The following is a 27,603-nucleotide window of genomic DNA, read 5'->3' as shown; positions in this document are numbered from 1 at the left end:
TCACATATCAGATGCGGGAATCGAACCCTCAACCCTGGGGGTGCACTACCCCACCATGCTGCCAATGTGTCACCTGTATTACATAAATTAAAAACGTAAACCAATAAGCATTAAAATACAAATAAATGTGGTGTCACTGGTGGTTATTTGGATTTCTATAATATGGCCTGGTAGCACGGAGGTTTAGTGGCTGTTGCCTTGCACCACCAGGGTCCGGGTTCGGTTCCTGCCTGCCTGTGTATGGAGTTTGCATGTGCATGGGTTTCCTCCCACAGTCAAAGACATGCAGATTACGCGATCCCAATAATTGGCGATCCCAAATTGCCCAGTGTGTGGATGTTGACTGGAGGTCCTACCATGGAAATAAATACGGTGGTAATTACCACCTGGCCTCCATGGTCCCTAGCTGAACTACAGAGGTTCCTGGATGGATGAATAGATTATATGGCATAGATTTTTAGTTTATTTATTTATTTAATTAATTGTGTAAGCATGACACAGCAGTTTGCATTGAGATTAGACTGTAAACATAAATCATTAAACCAGACACTGCCGGTGGTGTTTTTTTTTGTGATTACACTCACTCACTCATGCTGCTTTAACCTTATACAGGTTCGAGGGTGGCCTGGAGCCTAGGCCGGTGACTTAGGGCACGAGGCAGGGAACACCGCTTCTTTGGCCATTCTTGAACTGTTATCTCGCGCGCCCTCTGTCGGAAGATGAAAACACGGAAGTGTTTACAGGACTTGAGGCGTTCCTGCAGTTAAAAAATCTCAGCAAGCTCAACTGTCGACACTGCGAGACAGCTATTCATGGAGTAAGCAGATCGGTTAAAAAATGTGGCTCTCTGTAGGATTCATCGTTGCAGCTCTGCTCATCGCGTTATTCCTCAAATATGTGTTTGGTACTTCCGGTCCGAGTCCTTTTGGCGTCGACATGCGCGAGCCGCTCAAGCCTATAGAGCTGGATAAAAAGACGAGGAATAAAGTGTTAAAGCAAGGTGAGTGTGTGAGACAGTGAGTGCTGCGCCGTGATTGACAGTCTCTAAAGGATTGCATTTGTGCACGCAATCTAAAGCAGACATATAGACAAGTTAAATGTTTACAGTATGTTCAGCATACTGCATGTACAGTAATGGTGCATTTCAAAACTGCATATTGTTATCTATATATTGTTTTTTATTTATTTTATTTTTATTTTTTTGCTCTGAGACCCACTTCAGATTTTTTTTTTTTTATGCAGTTTACCAACTCATGCATTTAATCTGTCTGAACCTAAATCTGAATAAACTTATGTGGGTTGTTCCTGGCCTGCATGGGTTATGACATACCAAAGTGATCCAAGGGAGGAATTTCCCTGATGGCTTCCTGATGCACATGGGGAGCGAAGGCTGGCCCATGTATAGAACAGCTACAGTCAATTTGCTGAAATGTTCAATGCTGCTTCACTTGGAAAGTGACTTAACGAACCTAAAATGATGACTTAAGACATATCTGTTTCTTTAGTACTTGGGTTAATCTCTTGGCTTTCATTGTACTTAGTTAGTAAGCTAGTGTAAAGTGTAATGATCTATCCAATAATGGAAACTTAAGAACTTTTCTAAGTTTATCTGAATAAGAGCGTCTGCTAAATGGCTAAATGTAGAAAGGTGTCAGAACACATAGTGCATCACTGTTTTAAGATGTTTGTAACCTGTACTTTACAGCACAGTGAAATTATTTTTTCGCATATCCCAGTTATTAAGCCGGGGTCAGAGCGCAGGGTCAGCCCGGATACAAGCGCGCCTGGAGCACATAGTGTTAAGGGTCTTGCTCAAGCGCTCAGGTCAGGAACCTATAGCCTTAACTGATTGAGACACCACTGTCCTGATGGGTTATGTGTTGGCTGGGAATCAAACCTGGGTCAACTGCTTGAAAGGCAGCTATGCTTTTTGTGGTGAAGGGAAGGGGGGGGGGTCCTACTCAATATTAGGCAGGTGGTCATAATGTTATGATCAGTGTATTTAAGCTTTTGTAAAGAACACAGTCTTTATTTGCACAGTTAGGAAGTTGTCTGACAACCTAATATTCCGGCGCTCCATGAACTTTAATAACAATAAGCTAAGTTATATATGCAGAAAAAGTCGGGAAGATTCTAATAAATAATAAGTACACTTTTAAGTATCATTGCATACAGATAATACAAAATAAGTTGCTTTCTTTAGCATGAACTACAACGTAAAAAAATCATCAGGTTTTATCTGTTCAGCAGTGATCAACTGTTTTTTCATGGGTTATTTATAACCCAGTTCAATGTCAAGTGTACAAGTAAAGCTACTGCATAATAAATAACCCATAAATAACAACATTGAACAAATAAATAGTGTGCTTCATTAATAGGACATGACTGTAGAGGTCACCTGACATCTGAGCTCGACAAGTTCTTCATTGTTTGTGTGTGTGTGTGTGTGTGTGTGTGTGTGTGTGTGTGTGTGATTTGGGGCAGTTAAGGCCACACTACATGACTTTTACAATCTGAAAAGACCAGGAATACAGTATACTGTACAGTATACACCAAACATCTGGCTTTAGACATTTAATGACTGCACCAGCTGAGGAATTATACACTACATGACATGTGTTCCCTCTCGTCTGTTCTATTATACTAATGGTTCATGCTTTAAGCTTTCCCCCCCCCCTAAGTGCTTGTGTATGTTTTAGCTTTACTGCTGTTTACTGTCTACTGTATGTTACTGTGGTATTCTGTGCTGCTTCAGAACTACAATTACCCTTTGGGATTAATAACAATGTATCTTATCTTATCTTTGATATTTTTTTCTATGCTTGAATGATTCATAGGTCACTGTGTGGCTTACAAGGTTTTTTTTTTAAAGAGCTAAAAACTTGCCAAAAAAGTATTTTAGGAAGCCTGGAGAAGTATTCCTCAAGACTACATTAAAGACATAATAAAAACCTTACATTTTGGAAGTATGTACCACACTTTTGTACAGTACTATAAATGTTGCATACAACATTTTCATGCATCTTTATCATGTTATTTTTAAATAATGTTCTGATGATATTTCATGGACAAAGGCACTGAATGAACACCACAAGTCTCACTTTATGCTAGCATTCGATTGTTTTTGTATTATCATTAACATTAATTGAATTCAGCATCATTATTGTGATCCTGGAATGGCTTACACACTACCTCCTTGATTTTTTTCGGCGAGTTTCTGTTAATCATGGAGCTACTCCATCCTTACATTTTTAACTACACTTTTATCATGCTTGCTTTGTCTCTGCTCAGCTTCTGCCTGGCACTGCTTGGCAGGAGCCCTTAAGTTTTGCCTGTTGCTGTACTATGATGGGTAATGTAGATGTTGAAACTACTGACGCTCTTGCAATAAACGGCTGTTTTTTTTTTTTTTTCTTTTTGCACGTTTGGGGAGAATTTTCTCTATATTTAATTTTCTTAAAAGCTGAAGGTTTTCTGTGCTGGCCATTTTCTGTGCTTGGTTTATCCATTGTTATAAAAAAAGAAGTTTTTTTCATTAATATCCCTCAATTGTTTAGGCTCTTGAAAAGAAAAGGTTAGAAAAAAAAATTCTCGATTGCTTATTTCACAATGTTCTATGCAAACAGTCTCTTACTAAGCAGCCATTTGCACAGCAAGGGCCAATCTGTCCTGGGTAATCAGGGAGACAGAGGCAACTATGTGGAGTGAATACATGGACACTTCCTAAACAGTAAGGACACGAAGCATACAGTATGTGGCATTCATAGGGCCATCAGAGCTTCACCGTTTGTGTGTGTGATTGTAATGCCTTGCTTATAGATGCACTGAAGAACGGGTCAGAGCACAGAACAACATTCCAGTAATGAAATCCACCCTAAGTCTCACTTACCAAAATGTTTTGTCTGTTCAAACTAGATGGCTCTTTTTAGAGTTAACCCATGAGAAGCTCCAGGTCTTTGGTGCTCAGGGAACATACTAATCAAGTTGTAGATGTTCTCAAAAATCTTTAATAGTTCCTTAGGTCAAGCAGTTGTCCCTTTGTGCTTCACGATGACCATCCTCATCCCTGTTTCCTAAATTTTAGGATTGGATTTAGGATTGGCAACATCACGTCTAGCACCACCACAAAGACAACAGCTCTCCTCAGGGATGTGTTCTTAGCCCACTGCTGTTTACCTTGCTGACTCATGACTTTGCTGCAAAGTACAGTTTGCTGATGACACCACAGTTGTGAGACCCATCAACAATAATGATAAGTTAGTGTACAGAGACGGGGTGAATCAGCTCACAGAATGGTGTCGAACATTTAACCCTGTGTGACTCCATTCCTTGGCATACTACACTTAGACACTACACATACAACTTACAAAGATGTTTAAAAAGGACCTATTATACAGATATTACTTTTTAGTAATTTTACACATTCAGCATTTTACCACTCAGCAGTAGCTCATTTACATAGACACTGAAACAGTGTGTTCTGGGGAGGAGTGAAACAGAAGGAGTGTAGGGATTGACATTACATATATATTAAACACTAAATAGTTTTGCTACTATCCGAGTAAGAGTTTACATCCCATGTTCTATGTTTGATATTGCGTATTTATTTGTTCCATGTATTTATTGTCCAGCATCAGTCTTACTGTTTTGTATTTAAACTTTTGTAGAGTTTTGTATATTACTGTATGTGTTGCATCATGGTTCTGGTGAATGACATTATATTACAGTGCCATACAAGCTTTATAGAAGAATGCGAAAAAAAAGAAAAAAAACAATTTGATCAACTAATAAAATAGTAAAATTTGGACAAATATGTTAACTATAATGCTTGCTAGCCAAATACACCTATATTTGTAAAAATGTGAGGACCCGCTCAGTACAGCATAATTTTCTAATCAGATCTAAGGTATATGTGTTAAATGTGTACAGTAATATAATAACTATGTATTGTAGCCATGGTGTTGTTCCTTAGAGAGAACTATGATTATTAAAATTGATATTTCGTTTTACCATTATTTATAGGCTACTTGTTATTCAATTAATGAGGTTTGTGAGGTAAATGGATTTAATGAGGTAAATGGCTCAAAGCCATTTGGTTCAACCTATCAGTCATGCTAATAATTAATAAATATATATAAAAAATAATAATTTTGCTAATGCTTCATAGACCAATCATGGGTACCTTGCCACCATTGTTATCTCTAAACGTTTCTTTTCCTATCCACAGGCTTTTTGGCTAGCAGAGTCCCTCAGGACCTTGATGCTATTGTGATCGGCAGTGGTATTGGTGGACTGGGTGTCGCTGTTCTGCTCGCCAAGGTTGGAAAGAAGGTCCTGGTTCTGGAGCAACATGATCGTGCTGGAGGATGCTGTCACACCTTTTCTGAGAAAGGCTTTGAGTTTGATGTTGGTGAGAATACCTTTGTGTGGATGGACTCGTCTCTTTAGACATGCCATGAAATATCTTGTTAGCTAATTCATATAAGAAACCTCTGGACAATTATAGGACAATTAAAAAATAAATTTGTAGATTACATAAAAATAGTTTAATTGGTTATGGTTATGTGTTCCCAAAACAGATGCTTAAATATAAAGTGTCTCAGTTTCCCTCTAATCACTCATTAATACTACTGGAAAAGATCAGTGTTTATGTAAGTTTAAGTGTCTTGTGTTTGATTGGAAGATTTTAAATTCATGTAACATAGTGACATGTTTAACGCCTACCCTAATACTTCTATCAGTATTACGTTTTCTAATACACTGGTAAAATCCTGTACTCTGTACAAAACTTTAAGATTCTGTAAGAAAGTATTATTTCTTCAAGTTATCCATAGTGTTTGACCGTAGCCATTTCTGTTTCTGTTTTAGGGATCCACTACATTGGTGCTTTAGAGGAAAATGGGCGATTTCTCTGCTTAGTGGATCAGCTGACCAATGGTCAGCTACAGTGGGAACCATTGGAAAACCCCTATGAACATGTGGTCCTGGGTCCACCGGAGAACAGGCGTACCTACCCTATTTACAGTGGCAAAAAACGTTTTTCCCAGGAGTTGAAAAAGTGCTTCCCTGGGGAGGAGAAGGCCATCGATGAGTTCACGAGATTGATTAAGGTGAGTTGGACTGTCACTTTCTAACGGTCAAATGATTCTAGGGCTGTTGAAGTCAAACCAGGATTTGAACTCGTAACTGAAGGTGTGAAGCAGTTTAGTGTTAAGGCCTTGCTCAAGGGGCCAACGTCGGGTTTGACCTTGGTTGACCTGGGACCTTTAAAACTATAGTCCAATGCCTTAAACACTGAGCTACCCAAAGACTTTAAGCAAAGTACACTGATGAGACTATAAGCTGCAGTTAAAGTTTTGAATGACGAAAAATTTAAAAGAAGGATGTACGGTTCTCAATGATGATCTTGGCTAGGGTGGTTTGGAACTAGGGCTGTGTATTGGCAAGGGCCTCACGATACGATACGTATCACGATACATGGGTCACGATACGATGAATCACGATATATTGCGATACAATACATATTGTGATATATTGCAATAGTTTGTATTAGTATGTGTACTCCCTGGTATCGTATTGAAACCGAAGTGCAGCCACACGTCAGCCCTAAAAGCTGGAGGCGTTTTAATATTTTCCGCCATGCTCACTCATGTCTTGCTTACTTACTTGTTCTGATACCGTACTGCTTAGTGTTTTGTTGATAGCGAGTTAGCGACATCTATCGGAGCGGAGGAGGAGTTTTTTTGGCACAACTTGGATCGATACTTGAGGTTTGACTATCGATACACTATCGTAAAAGAAATTATCGCGATAGTTAGATGTATCGATATTTTTGCACAGCCCTATTTGGAACCCACTGCAGTTGTTCCAGTGAATGTTCAGAATGTTCTCAGGATAAAAAACAGCCTGGTTCTGATTTAACATGACAATGCACGACTTTATACTTCACACCAGGAACCAGTTGCACATTACAGGAACTCGGCTGGAAGTTAATGCCACATCTCCCACACATCTCCATAACTCATAATGTTAAATCTGGCAGGCTGTTGCCTTTTTTTTATTTAGGGAATGGTGCCGGGCAACATGAAACCAGCAAAATAAAACCAACTGACATTTATAGAAGACTTTAAGCACAATACAGTGACTCTTTTTGAATAGGGCAACGTTTTAAAGAAGGCTGTACATCTGTCAATAACGATCCCAGCCAAGCTGGCTCGGAGCCCAATGCAGTCGATCCAATAAATGTTCAATGAGTGGAAAAGAAAAGGTCTGGTTTGACCACCAAAGACCTTCTAATTTTGCATAACAATTTACAGAGAAAATTTTCTACCTTGATGGTATCTACGCAAACATTAGTAAAATGCTGGGATAAGTGCATTAGTATAACAGGGGATTATATAGATCAATAAAGGGTGTTTTTACTCTTATAACTGTGCTCTGTTATTCTGCACTATTGGTGTAACTTAGACACCCCCATACAAATAGCGTGCAGATTAGCTGTAATAACTATGAGCACAGTATTACTAAAGGACATGGCGTGATCTGATGTAATGTCTGCAACTGAAATGGTGTGAAAGGTCATGAGACTTATCACTGTATCTGGCAGGATGTTGGCTTTTTTTATTTTAGGGAGTGACATGTTGGGCAACATGAGACCAGCATAATAAAGATAAGGTTTCTTTTTAGTATACTGACTATTTGTGTCAAGTAAGCTTAAAAAAAGGCAAGGAAAGACATTATGACATGAAGTGGGTTTTGTTTCATAACAAAAATTAAAAAAAAGTATTTATTTATTATTATTATGCAATTTTAAGAATAAAATTTGTCTAATGTCTAGTTACTTGCATTTCCATCAAATAACTGGTCGAATATTTGCCTTACAAGGGATATCAAGATTTTTTCCTTGTCCTAAACTATGTGGTTCTTTTCTGCAGCTGCTGGGATGTCTGACTATAATGTCAGCTATTATAAATAGAATATGTAGTATTAGTCAGGTCTGATTTAACATGACAATGCACAACCTCATACTGCACACTGCACCAGTTGCACATTACAGGAATTCAGCTGGGAGTTATCTCCCACACAGTCCTGACTTTGCTCCAAGACATTTCCACATGTTTGGACCATTAAAGGAGTTCTTGGGAGGCCAGCATTTCAATCGATTTCGTTCGACCAGTTCTAGTACAAACTTAAAAATATTTTTATTTAGAATAGATTCGATTCCCCCCCATCTCTAGCAAATAGCAAGCAGATTTGCTTTGTTAACAATATGAGCAAAGAATTGCCAAAGGACATTGCATAATGGGGTGAAAGTTCAGGAGATAACTCAATGTTAAATCTGGCAGGCTGTTGGGTTTTTTTATTTGGGAAATGATGTTGGGCAAAGTAAAACCAGCAAAATAAAGATACGGTTTGTTTTTAGTGTACTGGCTATAAACTAATGCAAGGAAAGACATTATAACATGAAGTTGTTTTGGCTTCACACATGGTATTACGTTATCGTAAATAACAACAGTGTAATCTGACTATTTGTGTCAAGTAAGCTTAAAAACTGGGGCAAAGAAACACGTTATGACATAAAGTGGGTTTTGTTTCATAACAAATTACAACAATACTAAAACAATGTACAGTGGAACCTTAAATTACGAGCATAATTCATTCGAAGTGGGCTCATATTCCAAAACTTTTGTAAACCAAATTGAATTTTCCCATAAGAAATAATGGAAACTCAAATTATTTGTTCCACAGCACCCAAAAAACAAATACTTAAAAAGAATTAACACAAAATATTAGGTAAAAATAAAACAAATTAACCTGCACTTTCTCTTAAAAAAAAAAAAAATAAATCCAGACAGATAAGGGTTTTTTTAGTGCATGCAGGCGCTGTGTGTGTGTGTGTGTGTGTGTGTGTGTGTGTGTGTGTGTGTGAATTTAAAGTAAGCTCCTCTCTTCCCCTTCTCGTCTTTTGCAATTACCCCTCCTCCACTCTTTTTACACGCACACAATGGAAAAACTGGTTTACCAAAAAAAGAAACAAGAATTCTCTCTAATGACACTCGATTGAACGACACACTAACGGAATCACTGCTGTAAAGTAAAAATAATAAAAAATTAATCTGCAGTTTACCTTTGAAAAGAATCGCGACAGAGTAGTGTGTGTATGTGTGTGTGTGTCTGTGAAAGCGAAAGTACTGTAGGATGGGTCTGTGTGTTTGTATGTGTGTGTGTGTGTGTGGGGGGGGGGGCACGGTGTCCAATGAAACGCGCGCACACAGATACACACAGCAGGCAAAGACCAGGCTAAGCCTTGAGTAGAGAGAGAAAATGGATCTTTAACCTCTTTAATTAGACTTGCATTTGCTTTACATGCGCGCTATACACACATGCATACAGACACAAAATAAAATGTTTTCCACACACACACACGTGGTCACAATCTGAGGTTTCACTGTATTTATCTATTATTTTTATGTATGTAATTTTAAGAATGAAAGCTGACTAATATCGAATGTTTAATTTCTATAATGTCAGCTATTATGAAAAGAATATGTAGTGTTAGTCAGTGCTTTGTAGTGAGGATGAAAGAGTTTATGTATTGCATGAAATACTGAGAAATATGTAACACAGAAATCCAGTCTTGCTTTTACTGCCTGAGCTCACGCTGCTTCACTGACCTCTCCCTTACATTACCACATATCCACAGAGTAGGAATCGAAATCTAATGATTGTGTTGCAATTTTTATTCACTTATTAGCACTGTGGTGTGGTTCTGGTTGATTCTAATTGGTTATGGGTTTGGTGGTTTCTTTCTTAAATTATAGACTACTAGCATAAGTACCCGTCTTTATGCTTCATGCCTTTATACCATCTAAAGGAGTTTGTAAAAAAAGAAAAAAAAAGGTAATCAGCATCTGGCACATAACTGCTCATAAACTTCCCTTTTACTCAACATTTTGATTTAATTCAAGACGCAAAGTTCAGTTTTTCATAGTCTACCTACCATTTTTTGGGAGTAAGCCCTGATGAGTCATGCTGTCGTATGTGTGTTTATTGAGGAGTTTGATGGCTTGTAGGTATGGAGGACTAAACATGACATAATTATAAATAAATAAATGTGCGAATTAATAAGTAAATATAGAAATAAATAAATACATAATATACCCTGGAAAATTGCTAAATGTATTCTCACTTTTGTTAATTAACATATTTCAAGATTTATTTATTTCTGAATTTCCACATTTCTTCATTTATTTATTTTTGTATATATATTTGTCGCTGTATGCTGATGAGGTAGGCGGTCCCAGCCTTAGTCGAAACCGTAATTGTAAGGGACCACCACTAGAGGTCGCTGTTTGTCCTGTGTAGTTTTTGTTGGCTGACTCAGTTTCCCAGAAGGCACCTCGGTCAGGTGATGCGATGCACACCTGAGCCGAGGTAGCCATTAGTCCATCTATAAATAAATGTCTAGTCTGGGAAACTGGGTCGAGCATTATTATTAACACTAGTGTCATTTATGTGGGCATTTTGTGTTGTTTTTCGTTTAGTTTGTATTTTGATTTAAGTTATGTTTGAGTTGGGCTCTCATATTGGCAATGTTTTCTGTATATGTTTTGTGTGTCTGTTTGTGGAGCTGATTCAGTCATGTCATGTGTGTTGAAGTGAGTATTGTGGTTCTTGTCCCCCTGTTTTCTTGTGTGTTTAGCTAGAGCAGGTAAGTAGATGGGTGTGTGTTTGGCTAGGAGTGTGTTTAGCTAAAATCTGTGTTGAGCTCACTGTCATGCTTCTAGCCATGGCCCCTTTGTTTCTCTAGCCTTTCTGTGTTTCCCGCCTCCCTAGTTTCCCAGTGAGCCTAGCCTTTGAGTGTCCCCTAGCCTAGCCACTGGGTATCCCTCGTCTTTGTGTTTCTGTGTCCCGATTCCCCAGTGTTGTGTTGAGCTATTAGGTAAGTGTAGCTTAGTGCATGTTGGGCTAAAGACATGCTTAACTAGATGTATTTGTAGCTGACTGCCATGGTTAAGTGCTCTTAGCCATGTCTAGCTGATTGCCATGTCTTTAGCCCTAGTCCCGTCTCTCTCTTGTTTCCCGTCTCTCTCTTGTCTCGCCTTGTCTCGCCTCTTTCGTCTCGTCATGTTGTGTCCTGTTTCAGCTTCACGCGTAGTTTGTGTGTCCTGTTACGTGTTTCGTCCTTCCGCCTGTGTTTCGACACAGGGCGTTTGCTGGAAGTCCTTCCGCCTGTGTTTCGACACAGGGCGTTTGCTAGGAGTCCTTCCGCCTGTGTTTTGCCACAGGGCGTTTGCTAGGAGTCCTTCCGCCTGTCTTTCGCCACAGGGCGTTAGCTAGGCATTAAACCTAGTGTAACAGGTATTAGAGCCTGTTGTCCCTTAGTCTGTATCCTGCCAGAGAGCCCATGTTTAACCCCATGTTATTGTGTATTTGAGTTTCTTTGTTCCTTTGTTTGTTTTGTGTCTTTATTATTTCTGTGTCCACCATTATTAAAGGACTCTTTTGGTTACACAACCCCTCTGCCTTTATGCCTGCTCTCTCCGCCCATGGCGATCAACATCCACCATTACACCCCGATCGTGACAGTAATTGGTTAAATTAAGTGATATTGTTTCGACTCAACTAGTAATGCCTTGGCTTGTAATGACTGCTGTCTGGCAACTATGGCGTGGTTTTACAAGCTGCCGCTAATAAGTGAAGATTATTAGCCAGTGAAATTGAGAACCTTGCAGTAAATGACTACGTTTTATATCGTGTCGGAAGATTAATGGATGATTTAGTTTAGCTTGATGCTGAGATGGATGTTGACCTTAACCAACCCGTGTTTGACTGTCTTCAAGAAATTGTCCGTCAACTTCATATCCTGACGCAGAAAGAGGAAGGAAACTTTGGGCATCCACGTTGCAATTTACCTCCGAATAATTGAGGCTCATCTACTTCTGGGCCGCACTGCTGAAAACATTGCTCAGCTTCTTGGAGTGTGATTAGATGATTGCTTCTGTCTAAGGTGCCCTGCGGCCCAATCATGGTCTCGACTAAGGCTGGGACCGCATACCTTATCAGCATACAGCGACAAATAAATACATGTAGAAATGTGGAAATGCATAAATAAATATATTTGGAAAATCTAAAAATAGATAAGAAATGTGACAACACAAAAATAAATAAATGAAGAAATGTGGAAATTCATAAATAAATCTTGAAATATACTTAAACAAAAGTAAAACATTTAGCAATTCTCCAGGGTATGTTGTATTTATGTATGCATTTCTTTACTTATTTATTTACACTTATTTATTTATAATTGTCATGTTTAGTCCTCTATATGTAGGTGCTTACCGTCATTTCTTTGTCTTGCGCATACTCTGTCTATACACAGTAAACTATTAGCATTAATTGACTCTGTTGAGTGACGCATATAGATTTAAAGTTAAAGAAAAAAAAAACGTTAAATGCTGGAAAATACCTAAGGACTGCAGTCTTTTTTTAAATTAAATTCTGTCCAGCCAGCTTTGCGAGATGTTGTGACAAAATCTGTATGGACAGACATACATATGTACAGCCAGACGTATAAACATACAGACAAAGTTTTGGGTCCTCCAATGTATGAAAGAGCAAGTTCTGACCAATGTACTTTTTTTATATAGATAACATCTATGTTCATTTCTACCATGATTGTCATGGAGGTGCTGATTAATTATCATTAACAGCGGCTTTTACAATATATAGCTTTGCACTGCATGCTAATAAACAGGCTCTGATGTAATGTTCTGTCCAGAAATGTGGCCATAACGTGGGGATGATGCTGCTGCTGAAGCTGCTCCCACTTCCGGTGGCCAAGTTCCTGGTTTGGACAGGGATCGTTAATCGCCTGTCCTACTTCTTCTACTATGGAACACGCAGCCTGGCCGACGTGGTGAACAGCCTCACAGAGAACAAAGATCTCAGGGCTGTGCTCTGCTACATCTTCGGGACCTACGGTAAGATCACACAGCTAGTGACCCTATCTGTTTTTAGATGGATTGTAAAAATTAAAGCGTAACACCTATGTATGGCAAAGAAATTGCTGTACTGTACATTGGAAAAAAAATTGTGTTTTTTTGTTTTTGTAGGAAATCCCCCCAAAGAAGCCAGTTTCTCCATGCATAGTTTGTTGATGTGCCACTACCTGTCTGGTGCCTGGTACCCTAAAGGAGGTGCCAGTCAGATCGCCTATAACATGATCCCGATTATTGAGAAGGCAGGAGGAGCCGTGCTTGTTAGAGCACCAGTCAATCGCATCCTGCTCAATGCCGCCAGTGAGGCTATAGGTAATATCAAAAAAGGTCCAAAACTTTCACAAGCCTTAAAATCTTGACAGTTTGAATTTTTTTTCCTGTCTAACTTTTTTTTTTTGGTCCATTTCTGATGAGAAAACTAAATTTGACATTTTGATTAAATGGGTTTTACATGGTTACCCAAAAGATTTGCATTCTTTGAAACCTTTTGAAAGAAAGTGCTTTTCTACTTTCATAATATGTAATTATTTATAATCTGGCATCACAAAGGAAAAAGCAGGTTCCATTGTGACCATGGTTCTTTTTTTCTTTTTTTTTTTTTGCTCATGTCATCCCAGGAAATTATTTGCTTGCCTGCGCATTAGAAATCTATATCTACTTAATTGTGGTGGCCAATAGTATTAAGGCAACATACAGTATGTACAGTATGCCATGTATCGTAATTCTCCCTGTGCAGAAAACGGGTGATTTGACTAATTAGTTCTAGGACATCTGGCGGAAGTTTTGTGCTAATTAACTAAAGAGCTAGCGAGAAACTGACTACAGTATGTGGAAATGGTCTTCAGCGTCTGGAGCCATTGTCTGGATCATCTCCAGACCTAATCCCAAAAGCAAACTGCTGGACAATGGTGAAGAAGACAGTACCGGTTAAGAAACTGTCTTCTGTGCATGACTTTCATGAAGCAATCAAGCATGCATGGATCAAGCAAGTCATAACAGAGTACTGTAGAGGTCTTTTTAATTCTATTCCCAGCTGGATTCAGCCGGTTCTGAAGAATAAAGTCCTTCATACTAAATACTGATTATTGTATAGCAATTAGATTCCATAACATAACTAATTATTCTTACTATCTTGACTGTCATTATTTAAAAAAATTAAGAAGATCATTAAAACATTGAATTTCACTTTCGGCCACGGCTATATATCCAGATATCTGTATATATCCAGATATCTTAAGGGACAAGTTGCCTTGTCCCTAAAATGTCATTGAATTTCGTGATCTTTAATCTAGATGGTCATAGAAGTAATTGTAGCCTTAATCAGCCATAAACGTAATTGTATTTCTGCATGTGATTTAATTCATTTATGTTGTGTGTTTTAATTGCAGGGGTGAGCGTAATGAAGGGACAAGAAGAGGTCCATGTACACGCTCCCATCGTAATATCAGATGCAGGAATCTTCAACACTTACCAGCAGCTACTGCCTAAAGAGGTGCAGGCTTGGCCAGGTGAGATAGAGACGGAACGGATGCAGAGGGGCAAATAATAATTGCAACCACTTTCACATGCAGGGTGTGGGGGAAGGGCTGGAGGCAGGAGTTAACAGGCGGGTAATTTGTCGTCTCTTTTCTGTCTCAGAAAAAAAAGGAAGTAAATATTCAAACGGAGAAATATTCAGTTGGAATATACTGTAAATATATTCGGCAATGCTTCTGAATTCACCCTGTTGTTAGATCTGATTTTTGTGGTTGCATGAACAAAATTGTGTATGGATGGTGACACCATTGTGTCTTATAGAAAATATAAATGATTTCCTGTTTACTGGTTAATAAATCAGTTGTAACAGCTGTAGGTTTTATTTTTGCATTGTAACCGGTGTGTGAGTGTGATTGTGTACGCACTGCTGTTTGTGACAGCGATTCACAAGCAGCTAAGTATGCTGAAGCGTGGAGAAGCTGGCCTCAGCATCTTTTTAGGTCTGAATGGGACCAAAGAAGAGCTGGGACTGAAAGCCTGCAACTACTGGTTGTACCCTGAAAATAATCTTGACGAGCTGTAAGTGACTTTGTTTACTGCACACTGCAAATTCCTGTGTTAGTCCACCATATATGATTATGTAGAGCATCTTTGTCTGAGCACTTGTTGAAAGATATGTATAGCAATTTGTGCTTTTTTTTTCTCCTCCAGGTTTAACAATTACTTTACAGGAGAGAGGGAAGAGTCAGTGAAAAGCATACCTCTGATTTATGTTGCCTCACCATCTGCCAAAGATCCCACCTGGGAGCATAGAAGCCCAGGTAAAAAAAAAAAAAAAAAAAAAAGAACCATTAGATAGGGTGCTAAGAGGAGTCAAAAGTACTATCAGTACTATAAATAACTTATGTGGCTTATGTTATGTTGATTTGACTAATGTTCATACTTTGTAAATGTTTGATATGTTAGTTATTACTAAGTTCTTTGCAGGGTACAGACTCATCTGTGGGTGTGCACTGGTGATCCCAAAAAAAAAAAAATAGATATAAGGGACACCACTAACATTTAAACATCGGTGTTAACAGTTACGAAAGAGACAGGTCAATGTATGAGGGGTGTTTATGTCAAACTGGAAATTCCTTGTAAAAAAGGCGTAAATTGATTGACGTTTACAGAAGACTTCGAACACAGTACATGATAGGACACGTATAACATTTGAATAGTGCAAACTTTTCACAAAAGGCCATACGTCCATGAATGGTCATCATCCCGGTCGAAGTGCCTCGTTCCCGTACACATTCAGGGAGTAAAACGCCAGATCCTTGAAAATCACTGGATAACTTGTCACCAGCGGCATGGTAAAGTAGTGGTTGGCATTGTGGGTTGCACCTTAAAAGTAGGGTTACGATTCCCTCCCCTGGTCTGCGTGCATGAAGTTTGCATGTTCTCCCCATGCTTAGTGGGTTTCCTCTGGGTACTCCGGTTTTCTCCCACAGTACAAAGACGTGCAGATTAGGCTAATTAGCGTTCCCAGATTGCCTGTACTGTGTGTGTGTGTGTGTGTGTGTTCAAATGTGTCCTGTGATGGATTGGCACCCTGTCCAGGGCGCAAGCCGCCTTGTATCCTGACTCCCCTGGGATAGGCACCAGGCCTCCCGCAACCCTATAATAAATAATTAACTTGTCAGCAGATTGCAAAAGCAACATTTTTTTTTGTAAGAACTGAACACAAAATAATTCACCAACACCACTTGCATACTTCACCCGGAGTTATAATTTCAGTAATTAAACAACTGTAATGTTAATTCGTTTATGTAGGAGTAGAAGTTGTAGAGGACAAGATACGTTTTTTTTTTTTGCTCTTTATAACCTAAGGATTACATCCAAATTAACTAGGGATTTTTCATAACTTTCTTTTTTTCTTTCTATATTTATATTTTCGTCTCCAAACTAGCACAATATGGATAACTTTTCCTCCTCATGTAATTTCCATTGGGGTAAGTTTTTATTACCTCCAGAATAGTGATGAAGTCTGTATCTTGTGCAGGTAAGTCCACTCTGACTGTGGTCAGCTTTGCCCCATACTCATGGTTTGAGGAGTGGAAAGATGACAAAGTCAAGAACAGAGGGACAGATTATAAAGAACTTAAGGCGACCATCATTAACTCTGTTTTGAAAATAGTAACTCAGAAATTCCCCAAGATCAAGGACAAGGTATGGACTTTAAGATAATATCTGTTTCTGATCTCAGCACATTGTTGTGAGACGAACAGGGGTCTTCATTCTCTCTTTCTCTCTCTGTTACCCTCAGATAGAGTTCATGGACGCCGGCACTCCCATCACTAATCAGCACTATTTAGCAGCTGCTAAAGGAGAGATCTATGGAACTGACCATGGCACTTGGCGCTTTACTCCAGATGTTTGTGTCAACATCAGACCACAAACACCAGTCAAAAACCTCTTCCTTACAGGTGTGTATGTACTGTATTTGTGTGTGAGTTGCCTAAGTTAATTGGTCCTCTGTTATCCTGCTTATTTTCTGTCTGTGTGCATTTTGTCTTAGGTCAAGATGTGTTTTTGTGTGGTTTTGCCGGTGCCATCGCAGGAGCTATGGTCTGCGGCTCTGCCCTTCTCAACCGCAACCTTTACATAGATGTTGAAGCACTTAGAAAGAAACTTGAAAATGACAACACAAAGAAAGTCCAGTAAAGATTAGGACTTGTGCTCATCCCGAGCTGATTCCAGTACCAGCACGAAGACACATTACAAACTACTTAAACAAGAAAATGCATGGAACAAAATCCTCTTTGAAAAAATCCTGTTTTCAATAATATGTAACTATACTCATTCATTTATATGGAATTTAGATTGTGAAAAGATAAAGGAAAGCTTGTTTCAGTACTGTAGATCTTTAACATGCTGTGGATGTTTGTATTAAGATTGACATGGCACTTTTCAAAATTATATTGTTTTTTTCTATTTTTTTTTCAATAAAGTATTGTCCACATCTATAGGTCAGTGAATTTAATGATCAAAAGATAAATTTAAAATAAATAAAATGTGTGTGGCTCTCATCCCCATCTGATTCCAGTACCAAGATGAAGACAATTTTACACACAAACAATTTAAACACAAATAAATGACATTGTCTTTACATAATCATCTGTAAATTAATATCTGCTTTAGTAATCCCTATTTTTAAATATTAAATATTTTTTACATCAATATCTATACATATAATAAAACTGTAACGTTGGCATGTCTGTGCATTGAAGATATTTGAGAAAAATATGTGGGGGTGGCGGGATGTAAAAAAACACATCAAGATGGTTTTGGGAATTTTTGCCTGTCTGTTTGTGCACGCATGACGTAAAAACTACTAAACAAATTCCTCATAGGTATATTTGGCCGAGCTTGAGGTAACATATAGGCTTCGTTTTATCGCAATCAGCCAATGGAAAGAGAAGAATTTTAAATGGAAAACGCCCTTATATAATGAAAAAAATCATTATTTAACAGATGGCGCTGTACATTTTTAAATACATTCTTCTACTTAATAAACACGATCTCACACCTTTATTCTGCACACTTCACAGTAACACATTAACGCTAAAAAGTTTAGTTAATTCCAAAATTCAACAGATGGTGCTGTACATTTTTAAAATGCGCTTATGAGTGTGCAATTAAATTCCCTGTGACCAAAGTCGGGGGCACATACACTCACCTAAAGGATTATTAGGAACACCTGTTCAATTTCTCATTAATGCAATTATCTAATCAACCAATCACATGGCAATTGCATCAATGCATTTAGGGGTGTGGTCCTGGTCAAGACAATCTCCTGAACTCCAAACTGAATGTCAGAATGGGAAAAAAAGATGATTTAAGCAATTTTGAGTGTGGCATGGTTGTTGGTACCAGACGGGCTGGTCTGAGTATTTCACAATCTGCTCAGTTACTGGAATTTTCATGCACAACCATTTCTAGGGTTTACAAAGAATGGTGTGAAAAGGGAAAAACATCCAGTATGCGGCAGTCCTGTGGGCTAGAGGTCAGAGGAGAATGGGCCGACTGATTCAAGCTGATAGAAGAGCAACTTTGACTGAAATAACTCATTACAACCGAGGTATGCAGCAAAGCATTTGTGAAGCCACAACACGCACAACCTTGCACCATGTCACAAAGCTCAAATCATTTCAAATTGGTTTCTTGAACATGGCAATGAGTTCACTGTATTAAAATGGACCCCACAGTCACGAGATCTCAACCCAATAGAGCATCTTTGGGATGTGGTTGAACGGGAGCTTTATGCCCTGGATGTGCATCCCACAAATCTCCATCAACTGCAAGATGCTATCCTATCAATATGGCCCAAAATTTCTAAAGAATGCTTTCAGCACCTTGTTGAATCAATGCCACGTAGAATTAAGGCAGTTCTGAAAGCGAAAGGGGGTCAAACACCGTATTAGTATGGTGTTCCTAATAATCCTTTAGGTGAGTGTATAGTATAAAATGAAATTAAATAGAATAAAGTTAAATAAAAGACAATCTAAATAGAGCTGATGGTGTCAAACCCTGAAATTCGGACAACATCCTGGATCACAACCAGACAAGATACAGTGAAACCTTGGATTGCGAGTAACGCGGTTTGCGAGTGTTCCGCAAGACGAGCAAAGATTTTTAATATTATATGAAATATAATTTTGACTTGGAAAAACAAACAAGTCTTGGTTTACAAGTACCGAGTATCATGTATCACGCATGTGCTTCTTGTTTTGACGCCGAGTGTCCCGTGATCACAACTGAGCCAACGGATTTTTTCCCTCTTGCGCTGAGGAATTGTGGTTGAATCGGTTCCCCTGCTGGATCTTAGTGCCCGTCTCTTACTGGTATAATCAACATCCATGCATGCGTGTACTGTTTACTATAACAATGTGACCACATGTGTGTGCGTAAAACATATATTATTTGTGTTTGTAAGCAGATGTGTACAGCGCGCATGTACTGTTTCTTATAACACATGTGTGCGTACTTGTAAAGCAAAAGAAAGTCTTATTAGAGGTTAAAAATCCATTTTCTCCCTCAGCCTCTCTGTTTCAGCCTGTGTGAGCTTATGTGCGTGCGTGCACGCGTAATTTGACACCATGCCGGGTCTCACACACACGGGGGGGTACACGGGGATTCACACACGCGCACACACATACACACACACAGCGCCTGCGCGCATAAATGGAATACTTTTTTTAAAAGTTAAAGTGCGGGTTAATTTTTTTTTTTTTTACTTAATATTTTGTGTTAATTATTTTTATGTATTTATTTTTTTGGGCTGTGGAACAAATAATTTGAGTTTTCATTATTTCTTATGGGATAAACAAGGCTGGAAGTCAATGTATTTGTATTCACCTGCGCTTTATCAAACAACTAGGTTTAACCAAAACTGAATCTCTACTCTTGCTGAATGTACAGTAGATTTTACCTAATTTTTAGCTAATTTGTTTTATTTTAACTTGAACTTACTACAGGAGTTTCCCAAGAGGCGGCCTGGTGGTGTAGTGGTTAGCCCGGTCGCCTTGTGCATCCAGGGTCTGGGTTCAATTCCTGGCCAGGTTAAATTCCCGTCTCTGTGTGCATGTTCTCCGCATGCTTGGTGGGTTTCCTTCGGGTACTCTGGTTTCCTCCAAAGACCTGCAGATTAGGCTAATTGCCGTTCTCAAATTGCCATAGTGTGTGTATGTGTGCCTTGCGATTGATTGGGAAACCTGTCCAGGGTGTACCCCGCTTTGTGCCATAAATCTCCTGGGATAGGCTCCAGGCCCCCTGAGACAGGATAAAGCGGTAGAGACTGAGTTCCCCAAGGCTTGGCTTTTAGTCCTTATTAATTCACCTAATATACTTCATATACTTTATATAATTCAGGTCCGTGAACAGATCCTTTAACTACAAATTCACTTTTTTAAAATTCCTTCTTCACCCAAATCTCACACAATATATCTAACTGATTTGCTGAACAGTACCATCATTTGAAATAAAACATTGACCAAAACAAACAAATAAGTTTAAGTTTCTCTGTTTAAGTTACTCCCATTAAATTCCATCTTCTGGAAGGGGATTTATATAAAGCTGGCAACCCCTGTCTAAAGCAGTGATGGGAAACTTTCTGGCTTACTGTGGATGTCTATTTCTTATTAGCACACATTTTCAACATTTCGATTAAAACTAAGCCAAAGGTATGTATTTTTAGCTCGTGGATTAAAAAATAATTATTATATAGTTATCAAACAGACGATGTTTGAATATTGACATTTGTGTAAACCAATAATGTTTAATACTATGCATTTTTTTCTAGTTAAAGTTGCTATACATTTTATTAATTCAGCACGCTTCAGTATTACATTTCTGTATTAACATTTAAGTCCCTTGCTAAATATTGAACCTCTGCAGGTATTTTATATATTTTTTTAAAGGATAAAATATGACTAACTTATTCACTTCCAGGATATATCCCTAGCCACGCCCCATCATGTCACGTGACCATATCCTATAACGATTGTTATCCATCTCTTTTTTTCCAGCATCTTCTACTACATTATTTGTATTTATTTATTTATTTATTTATTTATTCTTTCTTCTAACTTCTATCTGTATATATAATTTCCAGAAATATGGGGGATCCCACTCGGGAGAAAATTAATTATGAAATTTTAGTGGAAATTGCCGAGGGTGCCTACGGAAAAGTGTACAAAGCGAGGGAACTCGGTGAGAAACAGCGCCTCGTAGCGGTGAAGAGATTAAAAATCAGCGGAGAACCGGAAGCAGGCATTCCTCAATACATGATCCGCGAGGTGGCGCTGTTGAAAAAAATCGAACATTTCAACCACCCGAATGTAGTGAAGTAAGCAAAGATTTTTAGATACTCAAAAATGAACCTTGTTCAATTACAATTAAGGACCACGAGAGGGCGCACAGTGACTGCTTTAATGTACACTTAAATTGATTATCATGGTTGCCAGATAGGGAGGAATTATACACTTTGTCATAATGATTTGTGTGAATATCATATATACCTTGTAAAACTTTAAAATAATTATAAAATATTGAAAAAACAACAACATGAGGATGTTACCTGAAACATCTTTATGTTTTTTCAATATTTTATGATTATTTTTGCTATATTTTGCTCTTAATCCAATTTTGTTATATAATAATTTTTTTTTTCATATCAGCAGTCTTTAAGAACACTCATCTTCTATACGAGGTGCCAATCCATCGCAGGGCATACTGTACATACATACTTATGTCATGAGATCATCAAACAGAATGTACAAAAAAATGTCATGTACCTGAAAAAAAAAAAAACAAGAACGACAGAATTTTTAGGACCTTCAGACAGTATACTTCCTCTCAAAAATGTGACTCTGTGTAATATTCCAAACAGCAATTGTATAAATGTAGACTGTGTACTATAGATGAAAAAAGGACAAAATCTTGTTAGGTATTGTCTTTCTGAAGGTTGTTAGATGTGTCAGCTAATCTGAGGAAACCAGGCTTGGACCTGACGCTGGTGTTTGAGTACATCGATCAGGATCTGTCCTCTTTTCTCAGCACAGTGCCTGTGCATGGTCTGGGCAAAGACAAAATAAAGGTAAGAGAACCTCCTGCATTCAGGCGAGAGCAGTGTGGGCCAGAGGGGCATCAAATATATTAAAGCAAGTGTTGAGATCGTTTGCATGTTCCACGTTCCCCATACTTAAAAATATATTAATTCCTCTTCATTTTCTCCTGAGGCGGTGCAAGTTGATTGAGAACCCTTACATTAACCCTTATGCTGTACTGTATCTTCAGGCCTGTTTTTTCCCCCTCCGTCCTTTTGTACATGTCCTTGTAGGACGTGATGCGGCAGCTGCTCAAAGGGCTTGACTTCCTCCACACTAACACCGTCGTGCACCGTGACCTGAAGCCCTGTAACGTGTTACTGAGCAGTCGCGGCGAGTTGAAAATTGCAGATTTCGGCTTGGCGAGGATCTACACTAACTTTATCGCCCTGACACCTTGCGTACGTACAGTATATACAGCATTCCCTAAGCATTTTACAGTGTACAGTTGACATTTTTGGTTCGTCCACCTGTTTTCCAACAAAACGAGCGCAGGGAGCACATGGAGAACATGCTAACCCCATGCACACAGACCCCGAGGTGGGAATCGAACCCTGACCCTGGAGTTGCTTCACCCTAAGCCAACGTGCTTCCACAGTGTACAATACAATACTACTTGTGTTGATTTGTGTGCAGGTTGTGACTCTGTGGTACAGGGCTCCTGAGGTGTTGCTCCATTCAGGCTACATGTCCTCAGTGGATATCTGGAGCGCCGGGTGCATCTTTGCAGAGCTCTTTCTGTTAAAGTGAGTCCACGCAGTGACACAGTGCCCCCTTGTTGTTTTGTTCTTGGACTGATGCCTTCTTCCTTTTGTCGCACAGACCTTTGTTCCAGGGATACACAGAGGTCCAGCAGCTTCAGAAGATCTTTGAGTCAGTACAGGTTTGACTTTTATCTAATCCTTCAATTGATAATAAAATCAATCACACACATGCAAAAAAAAGTTTTTGTAATTTTAAATCTTGTCTTTGTGCCTCACCATGTATATTTAAAGGCTGATTGAATTACCTGATAAAGAGGACTGGCCTAAAGAAAGCCCCATCCGGTATAATCAAGCCTGGGCTAGACGAGACGCCACCACACAGCTTCTGCCGAGCTTGACTACAGAGGAGAACAACTTGCTCAGCGTGAGTGTTTTCTGTAGCCGTATCTAATTTGCATACCATCTGTCCTATGAGAGTGTGTTCAAGTCAATCTGGGACTTATGATGCTATTTTCTCATGTATGAAGCTGTAAAACTGATTACCATTTGAACCCTGGCTCTGAACCCCATGCTGTCGTTTCCATGAACATTCGGCGAGTGGAACTCGTGATTTTTAAAAATCGACAGATAACTCGTCACCAATTTGCGGAAGAGACACATCTGTCTGTGGGAACTGTAAACACAATCATTCACCAACACCACTTACACATTACAGGAACTTGGTTGGGACTTATTGCCTTGTCCCCCGTACAGTCCTAACCGTGCTCCAAGCCATTTCCACATGTTTGGGGAATCAGTGGAGTTCCTGGAAGGCCAGTGTTTCAGACGTAAAGCAGGCGGTCCAATCATGGCTTCAGCATACTAAGAAAACTTTCTTACCTTGACGGGATCCAACGCTGAAATCAGTGCATCATTGAAGCTGGGAATTATATAGAGAAATAAAGGGAGTTTTTACTCTTATAACTGTGTTTTGTTATTCTGTACAATCAAAGTCCTGGTTTGACTTGAATGCCCCTCATATTTGATCAACAACAAATATAACAAACTACTTGAGGAAAAAGATTGGGGCGCCATGGTGAATCAGTGGATTGCGTAGCTGTCTTGTAGGTCTCTGGTTTAATCTTAAACTCAAATTATTGTCATGTTCGTCTTACATTTGTGTGGGTTTCCTCCAGTCTTAAAAAAGAACTTAAAAAAATTGGCACCGAACAAATCTTTGTTTAAGATAAAGTATAATCTGAGATGCACTCTGAGATGTATACGAGATCTGCCATCAGACCTGATCACAGAAGATAAAAGGATGAAGGAACAAATATTGAAAATTAAAAAAGTGTTGACAGTCAATTGTGAGTTGACTCAAATATTAAAGATTTCTTCATTCTGTCCTCCATGCAGCAATTCCTGGCCTTCAATTTAACTCGGCGCATTTCTGCTTATAGAGCTTTAGCCCATCCCTTCTTAGCTGGTTCTTAACCTTTAAACACAATCGAGAGAAGCTGAGAGACATATGAAGAAACAGTAAAAGAGAGAGAGGGCCCTGACGGAGGCAATTGGATTTGACTTGAGCCACCACTAACCACCTACCCAGAAGGTCAAACAATGGATAACACACTTGGTTAGGGGTGAGCGGTTATAGAGAAAGAAATCAAAGTTAAGGTGTTGTGATATGTACGTCAAGTGGTGTAATTGTTCCCAGTTGTGGTGTATGGTGTCTCAAATTCCTCTGCTGCAATTTGTCAATCATTTTTGATTTATTACAGATCAATATATCATACATTTCTATCAGTTTATAGCTGTGTACCAAGTTAGTTTCTGTTATCACTCATTGGTCTTCTTTTAAAGTGCATTTTTTTTGTTTAAATCACTACTTTAAAAAATGAAGTGTGTATTTACAGTAGGTGAAGGTTTAGCTATATATTGTGTTACTGCTACAACCAGGGATATTTAAGCAGCAAAGCAGGAACATAGCTTTTGATGAAATTTTAAAAGACCTTGGTTATGTTTTTTTGTTGTTGTTCCAGCACTTTACTTATTTAATAAAACCAAGGAATGAAAATATTTTAGTTTCTCTTTGTGATGTGTTTTTTTTTTTTTTAGATGATTTCTTGTTAGTTATTAAGTTGCAACATTTAAAAGGAGAAGTGGTGTGTATTAATAGCCTGTTATGTAATAGTCATAGACTTGAGTCATCCTATGAAGTTTGTGCTCAGTAGTGGTCTTTGTTTGTACATCATTCAGATGTCTGATCTTACAGGATTTCTAATTAAATATGCAAATGAAATTATTGACACTTTATTAATAAAAATAGCCATGCAATTAAAATGTCTTCTTTTTTATGTTGTTGCATTCATTAAGATTATTTATTGTATACTGTATGGACTGAAAATTATATTAAGGTTATAGCAGAAATCCTGCACTCTATACAAATACAGTGTTATGCAAGTATAAAGGTTTGTGTTTGTTTTGTGTTATCAAATTCCCATGTCATGTTTCTGAACTGGAACTGGAAACAAGTTCAGGTCTCATACCTTTTACCACAGTAACTGTCAAAGAAAGCTACTTTGCATAAGGGAGAATGTTTTTGTTTGTTTTTTCAACAGCACAATTGCATTGCTGTTTTATGCTTGCATGGATTTTCTGGAGATATTTTGTTTCTAATCTTACTTGGATATGACCCTGAACTGTTACAGGCACTTTAAAAAAACAGCCCTTGATTATGGTTTTATGGCTGGTCTAGGATTTCTAGTGTCTTTCTAGGTGTTAAAAGCATCTTTGTTGTTACATTTATTTTTTTCAAAGCAATTAAAAAAGTTAAAAGTATTTTTAGAGTATGTATATTTATTGCTTTTTTTTCACTTTGTGTTATTTAAAGTTATGAGTTTAATAATAAGTGGCTTCCTATGAAAAAAAACAAACCTGACGTCATGGCAAGACTCTCAGGGCTCAAGGTGTCCACAGATATTTACAATAATTCTATTTGGGTAAAAACATCAGCTTTGTCTCAGGGCTAGTGTGTATGCATAAATCTTATAACAAGGTTTTATGGTATTTAAATTATTAGTTGAATCAGGGATATTGGGAGCAGAGAAAACAGTAAATATGCAGGGCTGGAGGATCTCCAGGACCAGGGTTGGTAAACTTTGGCTTAGGGTATGAAATAATCCAATGCAGTCCCTCAAATATTCAAGCGGGAACTGTTTGTGCCCCAGGGGTTTGTATGTTGCCTAACAAAGTAAAAAAAGTTACCGTTTATAGTTAGATAAGCAGAAATTTGGATCATTACTGTAGTGGTTAATAGGTTTCAGCTGGCAACAATTCTTTTAACCCTAACTGATGACTAATGAGGAGCTTCTTAAATCCTTTCTTTCTTAAACAATCATGTCAGGAGACAGATTTTTTAAAAGGTGTTACTGTGTTTCATAAGTGTCAAATTATTGACCCGTATCAAGCAAAGAAAACAACTAAGGACATACTGTGATGAACCTGGAGCAAAAATCAGTAGAAAAAACCAGTAGAAATCACATTAATGATGACAGAAAGAGCATTTCCCCATGCACAATGTGACAAGGACTCACAGGACTGGAGCATGTCAATGTCACAACAATGCCAAGATTCATCGGGTTCAAATTATGAAAGAGTGGTTCAGAGAGCATGAGCAATAATTTTCAGACATAAACTGGCTCGAACAGAGTTCAGAAGCTAACCCCACTGAGATTCTTTGAAATGTGCTGAAGAAGACACAAAATTTATGCAACTTTGGATGAAAAATAAACCTTGAGCCATTGTTTAAGGTTGTTGAAATAATGTCACAGCGAATGCAAACCATAATTAAAGATAAAGACAGTCCAACACAGCACAGTATGTGTGACCTTTTTGTTTGTTTGTTTGTTTGTTTCAGCCAGGCAATGTATGTAAAAATATGACCGTGGCATTGTCAAACATTGACATACAAATTCGAAAAGGGCATCAACAACAATGCCAACTCCATTAGACTTAGATTTTAGATCGGCACAAATGATAAATTAAATGATAATTCAGTTATAGAAAGGCTATAATATTAACTGTTAAGGATATCCTTGAATCAAAGTGTTTGTTGATTAAAAAAGTCAGCCTTAACCTTAACTGTGGAAATTACCCATAGTAGTACAGTAGTTAACTGGCAGCTACTACATCACATACCATCACTCACTCACTCACTCACTCACTTTCTACATACTGTAGTTTTATCCTGTATACAGAAGACTTAGAGTATGAAGTGGGGTACACCCTGGACAGGGTGCCAATCTATCATAGGGCACACACTACATGTAATTTCGGAATGCCAATTAGCTTTATCTGCATGTCTCTGGATTGTGGGAGGAAATCAGAGGATACGGAGGAAACCCACCAAGCATGGGGAGAACATACAAACTCCATCCACACGAACTTAGACCCTAAGCCATTGTGCCCATATATTATTAAATATACCATTTGGAGGGGGTGGTGGTGATGCAATGTGTTAAGGCACTGAGTTACTGATCAGAAGGGCAGCAGTTCAAGCCCTAGCTCCACCAGGATGTTGGGCTTCTTGAGCGAAGCCCCTAACCCTGTCTGATCATATCTGACACTACGTTCTGACCCAAGACTACAAACAAGAAGCTAGAATATGTGAAGAATGAAGAATTTCAATGTGCAGTAATGTACATGTTCCAAATAAAGGCTGAATTGAAATGGTCTTTAAAAAGTAAATGTAACTATTAATAACTTTATTCGTGACTATTTCCAGTGGGTTTG

The 27,603-nt window shown here is 38.4% G+C and overlaps 2 protein-coding genes across 2 annotated transcripts; both read left to right on the top strand.

Moving 5' to 3' along the window:
• Positions 1 to 746: 746 nt before the first annotated feature.
• retsat.2 (retinol saturase, tandem duplicate 2) lies at positions 747 to 17,485 on the top strand. The gene is made up of 11 exons (XM_053514027.1): positions 747 to 1,000; positions 5,228 to 5,410; positions 5,869 to 6,110; positions 12,782 to 12,983; positions 13,116 to 13,313; positions 14,390 to 14,509; positions 14,918 to 15,056; positions 15,189 to 15,298; positions 16,522 to 16,688; positions 16,786 to 16,945; positions 17,038 to 17,485. The coding sequence occupies exons 1-11, from the start codon at positions 838 to 840 to the stop codon at positions 17,181 to 17,183; spliced, it is 1,830 nt and encodes a 609-aa protein (XP_053370002.1). The 5' UTR covers positions 747 to 837; the 3' UTR covers positions 17,184 to 17,485.
• A 3,168-nt stretch (positions 17,486 to 20,653) lies between these two features.
• On the top strand, positions 20,654 to 24,589 carry cdk21 (cyclin-dependent kinase 21). The gene is made up of 8 exons (XM_053515030.1): positions 20,654 to 20,701; positions 21,133 to 21,366; positions 21,984 to 22,116; positions 22,360 to 22,527; positions 22,763 to 22,872; positions 22,949 to 22,999; positions 23,122 to 23,254; positions 24,226 to 24,589. The coding sequence occupies exons 2-8, from the start codon at positions 21,137 to 21,139 to the stop codon at positions 24,301 to 24,303; spliced, it is 903 nt and encodes a 300-aa protein (XP_053371005.1). The 5' UTR covers positions 20,654 to 20,701; positions 21,133 to 21,136; the 3' UTR covers positions 24,304 to 24,589.
• Positions 24,590 to 27,603: the final 3,014 nt, after the last annotated feature.

Source organism: Clarias gariepinus, chromosome 16 (genome assembly GCF_024256425.1).
Source record: "Clarias gariepinus isolate MV-2021 ecotype Netherlands chromosome 16, CGAR_prim_01v2, whole genome shotgun sequence".
Classification (NCBI taxonomy): domain Eukaryota; kingdom Metazoa; phylum Chordata; class Actinopteri; order Siluriformes; family Clariidae; genus Clarias; species Clarias gariepinus.
This window is presented reverse-complemented; position numbering and strand designations above follow the sequence as displayed.

Bases quoted from the DNA above. Each gene is read 5' to 3' on its own strand.
- retsat.2 (XM_053514027.1), top strand. From the start codon at position 838: ATGTGGCTCTCTGTAGGATTCATCGTTGCAGCTCTGCTCATCGCGTTA. The intron at 6,111-12,781 runs GTGAGTTGGACT...TGTTCTGTCCAG, and splicing joins AGTTCACGAGATTGATTAAG to AAATGTGGCCATAACGTGGG. The intron at 15,057-15,188 runs GTAAGTGACTTT...TTTCTCCTCCAG, and splicing joins GAAAATAATCTTGACGAGCT to GTTTAACAATTACTTTACAG.
- cdk21 (XM_053515030.1), top strand. From the start codon at position 21,137: ATGGGGGATCCCACTCGGGAGAAAATTAATTATGAAATTTTAGTGGAA. The intron at 21,367-21,983 runs GTAAGCAAAGAT...GTCTTTCTGAAG, and splicing joins AACCACCCGAATGTAGTGAA to GTTGTTAGATGTGTCAGCTA. The intron at 22,117-22,359 runs GTAAGAGAACCT...ATGTCCTTGTAG, and splicing joins TGGGCAAAGACAAAATAAAG to GACGTGATGCGGCAGCTGCT.